The 17437-nt window shown below is 38.3% G+C and overlaps 1 protein-coding gene across 6 annotated transcripts in view; it reads right to left on the minus strand.

The window, feature by feature from the left end:
- Positions 1-17437, minus strand: part of ABCB10 (ATP binding cassette subfamily B member 10) — a 28213-nt gene that overhangs the window by 2010 nt on the left and 8766 nt on the right. For 3 of the 6 annotated variants that reach the window (XM_087775646.1, XM_087775642.1, XM_087775645.1), the window contains exons 2-12: positions 14015-14215; positions 13473-13675; positions 11819-11953; positions 10033-10179; positions 9107-9242; positions 7324-7419; positions 3886-4095; positions 3526-3605; positions 1938-2139; positions 1654-1697; positions 556-590 (exon numbers count right to left, since the gene is read on the minus strand). In XM_087775646.1, coding sequence (XP_087631772.1) covers positions 556-590; positions 1654-1697; positions 1938-2139; positions 3526-3605; positions 3886-4095; positions 7324-7419; positions 9107-9242; positions 10033-10179; positions 11819-11953; positions 13473-13675; positions 14015-14177 — 1451 coding nt within the window. In that variant the 5' untranslated portion in view covers positions 14178-14215. The remainder of the gene's footprint in view (positions 1-555; positions 591-1653; positions 1698-1937; positions 2140-3525; positions 3606-3885; positions 4096-7323; positions 7420-9106; positions 9243-10032; positions 10180-11818; positions 11954-13472; positions 13676-14014; positions 14216-17437) is intronic. The other 3 variants (XM_087775640.1, XM_087775641.1, XM_087775643.1) reach the window with 2 other exon arrangements.

Consider the following 17437-nt stretch of genomic DNA (forward strand, 5'->3'; position numbering starts at 1 on the left):
GAGAGGAGGATATTTGTTATTTTAAGACAAGTTAGTTTTGTATGCATTAGGCTTATTTTGCTAAAACTGCAAACCCTTGCTATTGTTGGTGAAGAGGAACCAATGGCACTGCAGGAAAGTTTCGTGAATATGCTTAGTGCACACATCCGAGTTACAGGCATTACATACACTCATAGGCAAAAATATGCATGGAGAAATAACACTAAATTAATTCAGTGAAAAAATTAATTTATACTGCAGTATAATCATCTCTCTTTAAGACTAAGATCTTCATTTAAACTAAGAATAGAAAAAAAAGCTTTAAGTAGATGTTTCAAAATCAAGTTACATATTACAAATTTCACTCCATGAAAAGTTACAATACAGTGTACCAGCTATCCTGTCCACTTTGCATAAACAGTTATCATCACAGGTCTCCTAACCAACTGTGGGTGAAGAACAATAAGGGGCTAGATAATTTCTGCATGCAGGCCATGCAGAGAAAGAATGAAAACCGCTCATAGCTGAGTTTTACAGATAGATAATTTCTAAGTTTCTATTTATTTTCTTTCTTACCTTGTTGCTTCATCTAGCAGAAGAATTTTAGGATTCTGCAGAAGAAAGTAAAATTGGTTATGATAACAATTAGACAAGATCTGAATATTTATATCAATAGAGAACATGATTCATACAGCGTAAAACTCGAAGTAGGTGTACTTACTTCATCAAAAGAACTTAGCGTCATTCAAAGCATTACTTTTAAGAAGTCTTAAGTGCTAAGAGGACAGAACAGAAACAACACTCTTCTATCTTCAAATTTTGCCCCCCCCCCCCCCCGCCCCAACAAAGTCTCTACTCCCATGAACGGTACTTGACATGAAGTACAACCAGCTTTTCAGTGTTCGTGGTAAAAGAGAACTGGTATAATGAAAAACTCCCAGTAATCTAGCAGAACTGGGCATGCTAGGATGCTATACAGACCTGTGCGGCTTAACATGAATGTAAGCTGGGTTCAGCAAGGCTCAAAACTTCCAGCTGAGCATCAGCCCTGAACTGCCTCCCTGCGAGACCCATGGCTGTCCCTGAACCAAACTCCCTGTCCTTCTGATCCTCAGAAGCCTCCTCAAATTTGTGCAGCACAGAGCCTGCCCTAAAGCTAGACCCATGCCAGCCCTTGGGAAAAAAAAAAAAAATGACACAACATTGTGCCTGAAATAGTATCTTGTCCCAAATCCAGACCAGCTCCCCTCAAAGCCAAGACATGGCATCTATGGTGCTAGTAAGCTGCAACCCAGAAAAAAACCTAAACATGAATGACAGAGATCTGAACATGGAGACAGAAGTGTCATATGAGAGTTTACTAGCACCACATTCTTAAAGCCTTCCTTCATCCTTGACCTGGTCTTATGAAAGTGAGCCATTATACAATGATTTACCATCAGTTTTGGCAAGAACTATCGAAAAACATGACTGAAAGGTAGGAAGAAGCACTTACATAAGTAACTTGTCTTTAGTTAAACCACTCAGCCCTTTCAAACTTCCTAATTAACATGAAAGATATTAATTTTCTTTTTAAAAATATTTTTCCACCTCTTTCATTGAAAGACCTTCTCCTTTTTAACCCTTCCCGCCTCCCCACAAAGTAGTTAAATAGCTATTTGGGTGCTGCCTTACCTTGAGCAGAGCTCGAGCAATTGCAATTCGTTGCTTCTGTCCACCTGGGGGGAAAAAGCTCAGTAAATTGAAATAGGAAAACAGATGTGAAGTAGTTTTAACTGAATGCCTGGGCTGAGCAGAATTAGGCACATGTACTTTAGCCAGGGAATGAAGATGGAGGGATTTTTTTAATACTTATGGCAGGCTATGACTTGGAGAAAAAACTGGTAACAAAAAATAACAGAATTTTTACTTCGCTCTACAGCATTGAGATTTTTAAAATAAGCAATATAAAGATGTACCTGAAAGCAAAATGCCTTTTTCTCCAACTACAGTGTCAAACCCTTTTGGAAAATCTCTGATAAAACTAGCAGCGTTAGCTATTTCAGCAACTTTCTGAATCTCCTCTGCGGTCACAGTAGAAGGATCCTCTGCACCATAAGCAATGTTTTCAGCAATAGAACAGGAGAACAGAATTGGTTCCTGATAAATTAAAAAACATAACTAATATGGTAGATATGTAAGTATATGTGTGTATTGTCTGTATCTCAAATAACATAAATTCCAGCATTAATAAATTAATATATTCCAAAATTAATAAACATAAACCCAGCATTAACTTCTATTATATCCATCAAACAAAAGAATATGTAAGCTAGAGTTAATTGAATTAAAAACAAACAAAACCTCTCCTAACACGAATTAAAAACAAACAAAACCTCTCCTAACACCAAAATGGGCACTGAAAACCAATTAAAAAATAAGTTGCTTTTTTAACTGACAAAACAAAGTAACCCTCAATTCCTAATATTTGAGGAAGAGTTCAGAAAGAGCTATTCATACAAACATCAGAAAACCTTCTTTATACTTTACTACATATCATCATTTGCAACGATGATGATTCTTAACCTCTACACAGATTTCATGGCATTTTGTGCATTTAATTTATATTAAAGCTCAAAATAGAGAAGAGGACTGGCAGATAGGACAAGTGATGTAAAATGGGAAAATGTCTGAAACAAGGGAAGTCTGCTCGGTTTATAAAATAGAGACATGCTATAGTATGAATACCAGTATGAATCTCCTACTGGTAACTCAAGTGGAATACATACATTTAAAAAGAAAAATGCTAATGTGCCCACAGGAAAATCATTTTTGCACAAAAGCTTTTGGTGGCATTATTACATAAAGTAGATGTTTTGAAATGCAACATATACCCAGTTATCCTTATGCTCTTAACCAGAACATCAACCTAACAGTTAATTGCACTGTGAAGCACCTGGGGAGATGAGGGAAGGAATATACATATTTTAATTGGTCAAGTAGTTTATTTTTAAGAGACCATTGAACATCTCTCTGTACTTCCAGAGTATGGGGGTCGCTAGGGAGGGGGCATTACAAGAATAAGTGCCAACAGTACTGTATTTTCATGCTTTCCTAATGGAATTGTGTTTGCCTGGAAACAACGCATAGCACAGAAGGTCAGTTTTCAAATGGTTGTGTAAAATACGATTGTGTAACTTCCATTAATACAAAACGTGATTAAATGTTAAGCTTTGTGTTACTTTCTTCACCAAATCATAGCAAACATCAAGATGGTCATACCTACACAATTTGCAACAATGTACTTTCCAGTCTCCACACACACACTTTTCTTCTAAGCTAACACTTTGAATCTTTGATTATGTAAAAATAGACTACAGAATAGTGGGAATAGCTCTGAATACTTATTTTTAGAACAAAGCCTGCACAACAGCAGTTATGGTGAGATGAAGGGATTTCACTGAGAAGCAAGACTGTGTGGTTTTTTTAAAAAGCAGAAAAGTGAGGCACAGCTAGTTGATCACATTAAATTATTTCATTCACTTAGAAATGTATTTTCTTCCTTACCTGACTCACTGTTCCAACCTTTGTCCTGAACCACAGTGGATTTAACTGACGGATATCAAAGCCATCAACAGTGATAGTACCTTAAATTAAGAAATGGTAAAGTCAAGTGTGTACTGACAAGTACTGAAAAGAAAGAACAGTTCAGAACAACGACCCCTGGGGAATCGCATACTGGTGGATCAGAAATGCAAAGCTATGCAGGCACCACCGCAAGGTAACCATACACGCCAGAGGGAAGCACGGTGCATCAGTGGAACAGCTACATCAGGACCTCAAGCACAGGAACCCTGACTGTTTGTAAGCTGTATCTGAGATGCAAAGCATCAATTGTCACGAATGAGTGCAACACACAAAACATACCTGAGATAGGATCATACAGCCGCAGCAGAAGGGATACAATAGTTGATTTCCCTGTACCACTTGGGCCAACCAGAGCCATAACAGAGCCAGCTGGAATGGAAAGGCTAAAATCTTTGAAAATGGATGTTTCTGGACGTGTTGGATATGCAAACTCAACATCCTTGAATTCCAAAGCACCTCTGAATGTGTCTTTGCCTAATGTGATTCCCTCTGTATGACAAAGAATAAAATACAGAAACATGAACAGAAACAAAAATCAGTTCAGCCCTCCTAGAACTTGTTTTACAGACACCCAGTAGAAATATCTATCTCCGTGTTAAATCTAGGGATAACTGCAAGCTACAAGTCAGGACCACAGGGGTTATATTTCAGCCATGACTGAATCAGTGTGGTACACCACTCGTTCCTGAATGCAATTTCAGGTTGCTCACCAGCAGTGAGCCTGTAGGCTACCTATAGCAAGAGGGAGAATTTGCATCTTGCTAATACCTAGCAACTAACAATGTTCACTTCTAGTAGCATTATCTGAATTTTTAAACATATCATAAACAATTTAAGTTTTGTCAATTAGGAGCAATGAAATAAAATAGCACTGTTGAAGGCCAAAGTCCCTTTGCCATAGAAGAGATGCAAAAAGATAAACATTGCAAATCACTTACTGCCCTTTCACTGAGCCACAAAAGTCACCTGAAACACCCTCCTCTTTGAACAAGAGCAGTTCCCTCTCCACTACCTGTTAACCAGGTAGCTTTTAAGCAGAGGCTGTCACCGGAATAAAGCTGCCGCTAGGTTTGTTGCATTAATGGCCATTTTTTAGATTTTTTAAGTGGAAAGTATATTTAATAAATTCAGGACAACAGTGTATTCAAAGACCAATCAGAGGCACAACTCTTAGGCAACAGCTCACTGAAAGTAAAATCTGTTTGTGAAATAGAGTAACAAACAATCATGAATGAATGATTGATTGCCAAAGTTAAATAAAACCAACTCCTTTCTGGAGCGCAGCATTTGATTTAAACAATTATCTTAAAAGACTACCAGTACTAGAAAAAGCTTATAAATAGGTAAAACAAAGGAACACAAATTTCTTCAAGCCCTGTTAAATCCCAGCTAAACGTACCCATACAACGCAAACTAGGTGGACAGTGGTGCTGCATTCCCGAAGGACAGTCTCACTGAAGAAGTTCCTACCAGTTTTATGAAAACTGGCAGCACCAGAGCAACACCCAAGTAGTGTTTGTTCGTGCTAAAGACGTGATTCAAAACCCTTAATTCTTTGCAGACGCAGCACATGAGTAACCCCCAGCTAGCCACAGCACATGGTAGCACATGCCCATGTTTGGTTAAACAGGGAACTGCGGATAGGAACAGACACCCATCAGTAGCAATCAAGATTTCACTAGTCCTGCTGTTCCTAGAGCAAATAATTTATTTTGCTTTTCTATTTTGCAGATTCCCTCCTCTTCTCAGGCTCTCAGTTTAATGCTAGTAGCATAGAAATGGCAAAGGCAAGAGCATACAATTTCAGACTCCTTCCTTGACTTTCATCCATGGACATACACATTGTAACTTGTTAGGTAAAAGCACAATGGTCTGTAAACCTCCCTGTGGGAAAATAAATGTATTTGCTAAATCCTGTGCTAGTGGCATAATCGTTACTATTATCAAAGTAACGAGTAATCGCTTATCTTTATGCTCAGTTCCAGTTATTGCACAGTCTATTCCATGGCCTGAAACACTGAAATCTACTGCAATACAGGAAGCCTGGTACCGCAAGTCCTTCCTCTATATATTACTGTAAAAATATCTAAAAGCTATATATAGGGTTATGCTTGTTTCTTGCTTGGATTCTAGATACAGGAAAAAAAGACATTATAATTTGTTCCTGAGATATCTGTTGTCACCAACAACAGCTGGAGTTCCACAAAAATAAAACCTAAATAACCAAGAGAGATGTTTCAGGTTGGTTTGGACAGTAGAGAAATAGTATCTTGTTTTTATTCTCTGATGAGCCAGAAATCAACTATAATTGTTTTTTGAGACAAAGGTTTATATCTTTTCCTACATATTTAGTTTATACTGAAAGGAAACTTAGAAGAAACTCTGTAAGCCTATGCTACACAGGTGTCTGAAACTTTGTCCGATTTATGTTCGGTTTATAAAATAAAGATTGTTTTCGGGATGTCACTATTGGTGTAATTGAACAATTCGATACATTCAGTGTGAAAGACAACTTCTGCCCCAATACTACTGCTTACTCTGTGCTGGGGCCACCGTAAAGATGAAGACCACTGAAATAATCCAGATTTAAAAAAAAAAAAAAAATCACATCCAAATGATGACAAAATCAACAGTTGCACTAGGTCTATGAAGGGCACAGCAAACTGCAGTGTGGCACTGGAGAGTCAGTCATGGCAGGAAGTTTAAGCCAGCTTCCTTGCAAAAGACAAGAGTGTGTAGCTATCCCTTCATTAGCGAGTTGGTGGTTACCTTTTGGACAAATGGCTGCTATTCTAAGTCTGCCTCCATTCCTTGGAGACAATACTGTTACTTTTCACTGGCTGTGTAAAGTCTGTGCACACTGAAAAGCATCCTACAGACTGCAGCTGTGAAGAGAAATGAGACAGAGGCCAGACCGTGATTTGGTGTCCATTAGATTAAGAACTCGAGGAATTCCAGTGCACAGAGACAGAAGCAGAACAGAAATTTGAAGAACAGCTTTTCAAAAGAACCTCTCTGTATCAACCAACTCAAAAGATGAAACTTTATTCCCTACAGTCAGAGCTCACCCAAAAAATGTTAGGTCTGTTGGATGTTCTTTTCTGACTCTTCCTCTTACAGCAGCCTTTAAAAAGTTTCTAAATTAGAGGACCGTACAAAACTTAAGAGGAAAGCTACAGTGTTGACAGCTCACCTGGACTCTGCTATATTGCATTTCTTAACAACATACAGAGCTGGTGAAAACTCATGTATGACTTTTGCTTAGTGGGATGCAGCTGATTAAATAAAACAGCAATTCACACAGAAAGTATCTTCTACAAGCAGCTTGCTGAACTACTTTGATGGAGACAGGCAAATGCTGTTTATACAAAATATACTCAACACTGGAGGGCGTTGTCTAGCTCCTGAACAATAAAGCTGTAAATAAGGTGCTGCTGGCAATATATTTTTATTTACTGTCTTTAAATATTATTAGAAATTCTGAATTAATTAAAGAAAAACAAGGCCACCAAATTTTCAGCTTCTAAAACTTCTGATTAAAGGAAATCATCATCTGTTTCATAGTTAGGAAAAGTCAGGAGAATTAGCACTGTATCTAGTTTCTTTCAAAAGAATGTAAGTTAGTACTACCTTTAAGTATCACACACCTCTTTCTGAAGTACTGGTGACCAATAAGAGAAAAATCAACCTGTGAACAATAACAAACCAAGGACCCACCATTAAATGGAAGTTGGGGCTTCCTTTCAATAAGTTCCCACAGACGTCCACCGGCACCTAGTCCTTTCATTAGCTCGGAATAAAAGGAACTTAGACCTAAACAAAAAGCACACCAGTATTATGCATCCATATGGAATGGAACACATAGGAGACGTTAAATTTGCATTATACTTTTCATCACCAGCACTGAGGCATCAGACGTGGAGGGGATCTTTTATTCCAACACGCTATCAGACATGTTGATTTAAATCCTATCTCACTTCAGAGCTACCAATAACCCTTATCAACCATTCTTATTTATATCTGAAGACTATCTGAAAGTTTGCAACACAAGGCACTAGCATGGTGAGAAGCTGTCTGCTTGGAAAAAACAGCCAAAGCATCTACATCCCAGAGCAGGGCACAGGGGAGAAGGCATAAGCCTCACAGAGTGCCTTGAAACTGAGACACTGAGGTTTGCAAATTCACAACCACTCATAAAAAAACATTATATAATACGGACAGCAAATACTAGTTAGAAAATGTTTTTAGTTTTCATAACCTGTCTTCAGTATTTGGTAGAAAATACAGCAAACTGTTACAACAAAAAGAGGCAAAATCCCAAATTATGCAGTGAACTTCACAGTTCATTGCGTGAACTCCTATATGTATTGATGATGACATATACCGAGCAGACTTAGCACTTCGAAGATGGATATGCTTTGCAGGTGTCAAGGAAGGCAGGCTTCTTGTGGCAAGACACCTTTACTTCAGAGTTCCCATGAGAATGAGCTCTGTGCGGAACTATCTTCTTCAATAATCTTAAGTAGAATTTAAAAATATGTTTTTATCACAAATATAAGTTAATTTAATGACATTTCATCAGTGTTTCTAACCCTATTTTTAATTTATTTAGCATTAATTTGTCCCATGTTTTGAAAGTGCCAAGTATGTCTGTTAACCAAATTTGAATGATTTCAGCAGAGAAGAACAGGTTTTGGTAGTTGGAATGGGTGCCACTGGAATTTTCATATCCAAGAAAGCAGGTTTTGTGAATTTTGCCTTCAGGCACATCTTTGTGCTTCCCACGATATCAGGCTTAGTCTTAGAAAAGAAGAGCATAGACGAGCTGCATTGCCCTGCTGGTCTATCAGAAGGAACAGACTCATTTTAAAGAAGAACCCTTCCAATCAGTTGTCAAACTTCAAAGTACCTTATCTTCATTTTTGCCTGTATGCAGTAGTGAAGACTGCTCTGTCAAAAAGATGAACAGTTTGTTTCTGGGCCAGTAGATTACAGAGTCTGAGCTTCAAGGAGGAGTCAATCAGTAAGGAAAAACAAAAGGTTAGCACCAGAGTGTAGTGTTCTGCTGGCACTTTGTTTGCTCTTCCAGCTCAAGACACTCTATACTGAATTAAAGCTAAATTCTACATGCGTTTCTAAATAGAGTATGCTTAACACAGACCACATATTTTGTAAAAAATATAATACCTGTATTACTTCTTTACACAAAATACCAAGTATCTTAATTTAGACCCAAAGAAAATTAAAGTAATATGTATCTGTCACATACACATATTGAAAAACAACCTCTGTATTCCTTTGGGAAAACGGAAGGCTTATATTAAGTTATAAATTCTTATTTTCATTAACTCTTCAGAAAAAAATTATGTATGATTTCTTGGGAAGATCATTTGGAAGAGACCTTTTAAGAAAGCCAGATCTTTTTAGAGCTTCTTCCCTCCTGCCCCCATACCAACTGTAATGCTTTGAAGTGAAGAAAATCTAATTTCTCATTCCGTACCTCCAATGCTTATTCCAACCCAGAAAGCATACATTAGGAAAGATGAGAGTTCACCAACTGTCATGTAGGCATTGCCCATTAGTAATCCTCCTTTGTATAAGACTGAGAGGACAATTAAGTTTCCAGAAAGGCCAGTCTAAGGAAAAAGATATAGAGGAAAAGGCAGATTTTGTCACATACATCTTAAACTTAACCCTCTAAAATGTTGTTTCAGAATTTTCCTTCTAATAAAAGAATTCCCATACTATAGGTATCAAGATTGTTAGAGGACTGAGTTAAATTTGAACAAAACCAATTCTAAAGCAAACCGAGCCAACACCCACCCAGACATCCAGTGCCACTGCACTGCGCTATCCAACAAGTGTTCAAAAAGCAAGCAATTCTTTTTTTTTTTTTACACCTCATTCCCCAAGATGGAAAGGAACACCAAACGTTATTCTCAACCATCATTAAAGGAGAAGAGTTGATAGTCTGCGGTTACATTGCAGTTTTAGAATACTATTAAGCAAACTCACTGCAAGCCGTTATGGAAAAATGCAATCCACTCTCCCTCCCCCACCCGCGCACTCTCCAGCTTCCTTTGCATTGATGCTCATCTCATCAGGAAGCCAAACCTGTAAAACGCTAAGGGTGGGGGAAGGTTTCCACTGGTTTAGTTCCCTGAATAGGAGGTGTGGGCTCAGATAAATAGTACCAAGGTATGGGGCAGAAAGAGAGACTTAAACTGGCTTTATCATACCACTGTATCTTGAGGTGCAGTTTCACAGCAATTTAGACTGATTTAAGTCCAGTCTTCCGACAGTTCCATGTAGGTTCAATTTACACTCAAATAATTTATTTGCAGATTTAGAAGTATCCTCATGAATTTTAAAATAATTGACGCTTGGCATAACATGGTTGGTTTACTTTCATCAAAATACACTTACTGCTCCAAAGAAGCCTGCCCGAGCTAGTGCCTCTTTTTTGGCCAGCTGTAGCACATAATCAACTTTATTTGTATACTTCTCCATTTCAGCCACTTCTTGCCCAAAAGCTCGAACTGTTCTTATGTTTCCAATACGCTCTTCAGCTAACTACATTAAAGCAAAGAACAAAACAAATACACACAGACACATGATTTGGGACGTTCATATTACAGAACATTTGAAAGTTAAACCGATATCACTACACTAATCTCCAAATACATTCCTTTGGATACCACTGGAAAATTTCTCATGCCCTCCTCCCCGCACCCCACACTCTTTTTTTTTTTTTTTAAATTCTATTAAGTTAAAAGTAAACTGCATGCCCAGGCAGTTTAAAAAGAACTTCAAGATTGCCTTGACTTCAGTGTTAGCAGGGAAAGAAAAATATAAAAGTAGGGTTAAAAAAAAAACACCTTAATTTGATGTGAACAACAGACATAAGAAAATTACTATTCACAGTAACTTGCAATAACAACGTGGTAAGGGGAAAAATAAAGAATATTCTATTCTACACTAAATCAAAAAAAGCCTGCACTTATTTCCTGAAACAATTCTACTCATTTGATCAAAGCAACACTGGGAATTAATTTAGCTCAACTACTAATGTCCCATTTCAACTCAGTATTTTATTTTATCTTCTACACAGCAAAGTATTAATTCTAAAATTACCTCAATTGTAACCAATTAGACTAAGTTGTTAATAGACACTGTGATGGTGTTACAAAAAACAAGCCCCCCTTTTGTGAGTAAAAATATGATATAAAAATGTAATTCTCCTTCTTCCATCCCCCATTTAACCTGAAAATTTGAATGGAACACTAAAATTGCTTGTTCATGTGAAGTCCCACACCTGGTTTACAAAGGCATGACCTTCCCTTCAATACAGGATGAGGAAGATAAACAGAAGAGGGCTGATCTTCCTTCTGCATAGTCAATTTGCAGAAGTCGTATGCAGGACATCCCAAGTTTAAAACAGCTGACAACTGTGGTTATTTTAACTAGGTCTTTCCTAATTATATTTCTATGCATTTTCATGATGTTTCCCCACCCTCAGCCTGTGAGAAAAAGGTCACTATCACTACTATTTCTCTGATAGCGCTTTGCAATATTTCAGTGCAGTCAGCAAACACAATGAAGGTCCCTCTACAACAGCCTCTTTAGAAACAACAGCTTCCTCTACTTTCCTCCCAAATATCTGGGTATGTGCCGAGATGCCCAGTGAAGTTTAAAAAAATGTCAAGCATGATAAACATTAAAGAGCTGACAATAAGGTCAAACGTCAAGGACTCATTCCAGAGAAGGACTTTCTAGCAAAGTTTTCTTAAAAGACGGATCCATCTAGGATGTTTCTGATGGCTTCACATTCATAACCATAGTTCAAGAAAAGTGTTTTTCAAACCTAGGTACCAAATTACACAGTACTTCATAGGCTGATGTTTTTATGCTCTCACACAGCTAAAGCCTAACCTCCTTACCCCCTCCTACATTTCCAAATTCTCAAGGCCTGGTACCTCCACGTTGTAGTGTTATGGACAGCTCTTTACAAAGCATGGTTGTTTTTGAGATCTGTAAGTAAGTGTTACTGAAGTTTACCTTTTATACTGCTCAGGTGCAAAACTACAGGCTCAGCATGGCTTAGGGCAATGAACAGTACAATTATCTTCAGAAGATCTGTGCTCAGAGATATTAACCTAAATATACTAGAGCAACTTTGAAGTTAACTAGAAAGCAGCTGTTGAAAGATTACCTGTGTTGCTTCTGCAAGAGAATCTTGGGTCATTTTAGTAAGTTTTCGCAAGTATCTTCCATAAATCACAGCCAGGACAGCCAAGGGTGGCACAACACTCAGAACAAATGCAGCAAGGCTAGGTGACACAAAAAACTAGAAGAAAAAGGTATGTGTCAGAGGTTAGCGTTCAGATTAAAAATAACCCACTGGAGTACTGAAGTGCAACTTCCCTCGCTAGAGTTTTCTAAAACTAGTAGGATTGTAATTTAGTGCGGCCATGCTTTAATTTATCATGTTTTATTTCTTCCAGGCAAAATATCCATTCCTCCACAGCATGTGGGGAATGTATCCCACAGTTAGAACAAAGGATTGTAAGCGGAGGGTCTGGATTTCATTTCTAGCTTTCTCACTGGTTCGCTGTGTGGTCTTAGCCAAGTATCTTAACCTGCCAGTAAACAGGCCTACCAGGAAATCTCTTGGGGATGCTGAAAGACATAAGCTATTATATAGTTTCTAAAGCGCTTTCACAACTTTTAAATAGTCTAATACAACAGGTTTGAGTAGAGAAATATCGTACACTACTTCTGGGTAACCGAGGAACAGATGGAGTCACCAGTGTTCCCTAGCACCCACAAATGCTCATAACCTGGAATAAGGGATTTAATTTACTGTTGCAAAACCTTCTGACTCCTAACAATCATCAAAGCTCCTAAATAGGGCAAGCTTTTATAGTCCACCTTTTCACACTGAATCATGGCAGCATTTTTGAGCAGAATGCCTTATATAAAGTTATTCCAGTTAATCTATGGTAAGATAAAACCTTAGACTCCATTTGCTTAGATAAATACAGAAAGCCATAATTCTTAGCAGTGACAAAGTGTTAAAGCTTTAAATCTTCATAGTGGAGACTCTTAACAGTTTCTAATAACATCGATCTTGGAAGCTTATTTTTATGAGGACACTTTTTGCTACCTGTTTTTAACTCCAGGTAGATGGCAGAAATTACCACACTTTCATTTAAGGTAATTGCCGCCAAGGTATCTTTTCTCAGATAAGCATAAAAAAATTAATGCCAGAAAAAACATCAAGGGAAGTCAGATTTTTATATAAACCAACTGACCACCACGGAATAGTAACTGATGCACTGCACTGAAGCCTTCATTAACACGCTTCCCACCTAAATATATTCTTTACTGACAGACTAAAGCAGAAAGACTAACACTTGTTGTAAAAATCCTCAGCAGTAATTTGATATTCAGTGCTGCCTTTGCTCACCTAGGCCTTAACCAGAATCAACCAACTTCAATGACTTTTACATCAGGGCCCTCACACCCTATTTTACCTCCAACCATGGGAACGTTATCACTGTTTTTAATATCTTCAGTAAGAATAGAGTTAAGCTATTTGCCTACTATACTTTGCTTGATAAATTCGGGCAGCAACAGCAGTTCATTTCAAACCCACATTCTCCATATTTTGGCTCTTGAGTAAACATCAAGTGGCTACAGGCACATCATCTATTGCAATGCAGTATGTGGATAACCAGTGCAATACACTTGCACCCAAGAACACACAACAGTTTCTGGACTGAACCACATTCGCACATTACCTAACAGAACTGAAACAAACTTGAAACTACAGGAAATGACAAGCAGGGAGGAGACCACCGTACCATCATTCCAACCCCCACGGATGCCTGTGCTCCTGCCCTGAGCCCATCTGAAAGGTTTTCAGTCACTGAACGGCCCAAGAGGGCTGTATCTGAAGATAAGCGGTTTATCAGCTCTCCTGTTCTGGTCTTGTCAAAGAAAGCGGTTTCTTGCTTCAGAATAGAGGAGAACATGGTTGTTCTCAAACGTTTCACAATTCTTTGTCCTGTCAGAAACAGAAGTCAGTCAAGCATGGCACACAAGACTACAGACACCAACAAGATAAAAATCACAGAATTATGCAGCACTGAACAAGTCACATCACAGAGTTTTAATGTACCAGAAAAGAGCGAACTTTAAGATGTCACGTAACAGTAAATAAAAATGAAAAATTATTCCAGCATGCTTATCTTTGTGCTATTAGTTTACCTTTGATCTGGTAAAAAAAGCTACTGATTCCAAGAGGATCTCTCAGCCAGTGCCAAGAATTTATTTCAGATCATTAGATAGCCTGACTCTGTGGAAAAAGATGACTCTCAGTAACACTTCTTGCTTCCATTTTTACCTGCAGTCTGCATGAGGTAGACACGAGTAGCATTAGCAGCAGCACCACATAAAAAGATTCCACTCAGCAAGGCACATAGGCTGGTCAGGCTGTCAGTGAAATCTTCACTGGGATTTGTATAAATAACGTCAATAACTTTACCCAGAAAGAAAGGGGCTGACATGGTAATGACACTGGAAACTGTCAGAAAGCCAACAGCAGCTGCAAATCAACAAGAAAAAGGAAAAGAAAATTATTCTGAATTTGCAAGAGCATTAATAGTACATATGAAATAATTTTTCACTTGAAATTTCTATTAAGTGTGCAAGTGTCAGCATTAAATAATCAGTACTCTTTTAAGCCCAGATCTGAACAGGACGTTTTAAGTCACTGCATAAATTAACTTAGGCAAGGCATATTTTAAGATCTTGAAAGCCTCTGTATACAACCACAGTCCTCGAATTGCTTCTCTTGTCTAATCCTCCCCACCACCACCCGATGAAGTTAACTCTTCACAGATGTCATCCTTAGAAAGCATTCACAGTTAGCAAGTCTCCCGTATCTCACACAATCCTGCACTCCTGTTTGGTTTGGTTATTATTCATGCTTGCTACCATAATAAAGTTTCCAACTGTCTATTTTATGAGATAGCAATGGACTGAAGTAAAGATCTGATCTGAGAACTGTCTAAAACATGCAATTTTATTTGGAAAAAAAACTCAAACAAACAAAAAAACCCATTTGATTTACTCTTGACTGGCAAAATTTATGTACATTTGTTTTGTTTTACCCTTTACCATTGTTGGTCTGAAAGAAAAATAGCGTAAGTTTGAATAGAAGTATGTTTGCTGATGAGCAGAGCGCTTGAATTCCAGTTGCACGATCACCGATGGAACAACCTGTGTAACTGTTTGAAGCTGTATAACAGAGTATGAAAAATCACACTGGACCAAGACTTAGCCTTCTGAACTTTAATCTGCAAAGAAATTTCTTGAGCCAAAAACACAGCTTGATTCTGAAAAGGCAAGCCAAGCTTGGAAGGCTGAGAACCAGGAAAAAACCCTCTTAATTGAAAACTGATCAAACTTGATATGAAAACCACTGAACCACAACAAACAATACCATTTATATAGCATAATTTTCCAACAGCCAACCCCACACTAAAAGTAACCATTCATAGGATTGCTACAAAACTACTAGCAGCTAATGCCTTTAAAGGCAAAAAGACACTGTACTAAAAATCCTGAAGTTGCCTGAGTTTTAGTACCATTCTACTGAGCTTCTCGTATTGCTTCTATGATGAAGACAGCAGAGAGCCTCTGAGCAGCTCATTGCTGTAAGCAATATTTCTAACATCTGTCACAGATGGTTCGATGCCTCTTACCACCTCCGCACACACGTGGAAAGCTTTGTTTCAGTTTGTATTTGAAGTGTAAATACAGCTGTGCATTTATGATGAAGAATTCAAGGTACAAAAGTGCACCTTCACTGCAGTGCCCCAGAGCAGTCCTGGGAGAGCTCCACACGCTGCCCAAACAAGCTCTATCCTTGCCATTGGGTCCAACCTGCTGCTTGCGGCTCTTGTTCAAGATTTGTTTGCCATCTTTCTGTTGCATTACACTCAGGCCAGCAAGCATGTTGAAGATAAAGGATTCAGATATTTAACTTGAAGCTATAGAAACTATAAGAAGCCAGAGTAGAAAGGGAAAAGCTTCCTGCTGCAAACTTACGTGATCCATGCCATAGACACATCTCGTAAGCATATTATTTACCAGCTAAAACTTCCTAAGAACGAGTGACCTTATTAACAGGCTGGCTGCATTGGCGCATTCAAGCTGTGAAGCTGCGGGAAAAACCCAACAAAAGCCAGGTCATCTCCTGTCAGGAAAAGCTGGTCTATAAAGCAGCTGGAGATGGTCAAAAGCATTGCTTCTAAGCACAATGCTGCACAGCAGCTCAGTCTCCACTAGTCCAGACAATTTCTCAGTTATGGATGGAACTAGACAACTGCATATATAAATATTCCCTGAAGGAAGAGAACTGTATGGCTAAAAATCCCATATGTCTCTCGTCTAGCCGTACAGCCTTCCTGGCTTGGATTTACCTTCAGCTCTTCGTCATTCAAACTAGCACAGGTTTCACTGTAATTACTTCCAACAGCCTTAACTGAACTAAAAGCAAATGCTAGTACATACAGCAAACGGAAGACTACTAAACATTAGACAAAGTTTCAATAATATATTGGAACAACGCAGTCCTGAAGAAGCTTATATAATCCAGATGTGACTTTTAATTTTCCCCTTAAGCAATATACCTGTCTATATTAATTTAATCACAAATCACATGCAAAATAAGGTTCCCTAATTTAAACTCTTACTTTGATTATACCAGCAGAACAACTAGAAAATAGCACAGATGCCAGGCTGTTGCTCTTTCTTTTTGTTTTAAACTGTTGACTAATTGAAGAAAGAGGAATCAGCAAACACTCATTCTATCTCCCCATTCAAAGAAGAGCTGTCATTGTGATAACTGGCTAAAGGGAGGAGTACGAGGTGTTCAGCAACCAGATATGAAGACACTTCAGTGACGCTGAAGGTTGTTGCTGACAGAAAAAAGGTCAGAGTGAACTTTATAGTTTCACATAGCTTACTCTGCTACCCCGAAAATTATGTCAAAGAAAAAAAAGTGTATTTTGCAAGCTTTATTTTTTTAGAATAAATCTGTTTCGTAGGCTATGAGATGAAAACAAAGAAAATGTGAGGCAGATCAATGGAACTTTTATAAAACCAGGGCTACACCGAAGTGGCAACAGAAGCAAAGACAAAGCAAACTGGCTCCAGCAGCAGCTGAGCACTCCTTTTGGAAATGTCAGGCAAACATTTTGCTTGTCTACTTGCACAGAAATCCAGATGGCTGCACAGGCAAAGTGATGCCTTTATCACTATTGAGATCAACGTGCTCTCTGTTAAGGCTAATGCGGGCTTGCTTCTTGACAGCAGATCTGCAACTTCATTTCATAGTAGATGTATCTGGGGGCAAGGAACTGGTCACCAACTGATAAACCAGGACGTTTACAAGCAATAACTAGGCAGAGCTATCAGAAACCTCTCTTCAGAGCAAGGACTAAGTGACTTGAAAGAGTCATAAACCAAATTTCTACGTGCAAGAAGAACACCAAGAGAGTGAAAGTTTCTAGTTTTCCTGGTCCTTTCCAGAGCATCCTTCTCACCCAGAACAGTATGTGGAAAAGTACAAAGCCAAAAAATTGCTTGCAAGTCTGTTGGGGGAAGGGCTATTTTAAACACAAATACATAAAGATTTTACCTCAGATGACTTAAGATCATTCAAGCCAATCAGGGATGAAGGACAGAAAAATGAGGTAATGATGATGCTTGGCAGCACATGGTAACACAGCAACAAGACCTAGTTTTTTACTATTCAGTA

Source organism: Nipponia nippon, unplaced genomic scaffold (assembly GCF_047370975.1).
Source record: "Nipponia nippon isolate SJK-2023a ecotype South Korea unplaced genomic scaffold, ASM4737097v1 scaffold_4, whole genome shotgun sequence".
Lineage (NCBI taxonomy): Eukaryota > Metazoa > Chordata > Aves > Pelecaniformes > Threskiornithidae > Nipponia > Nipponia nippon.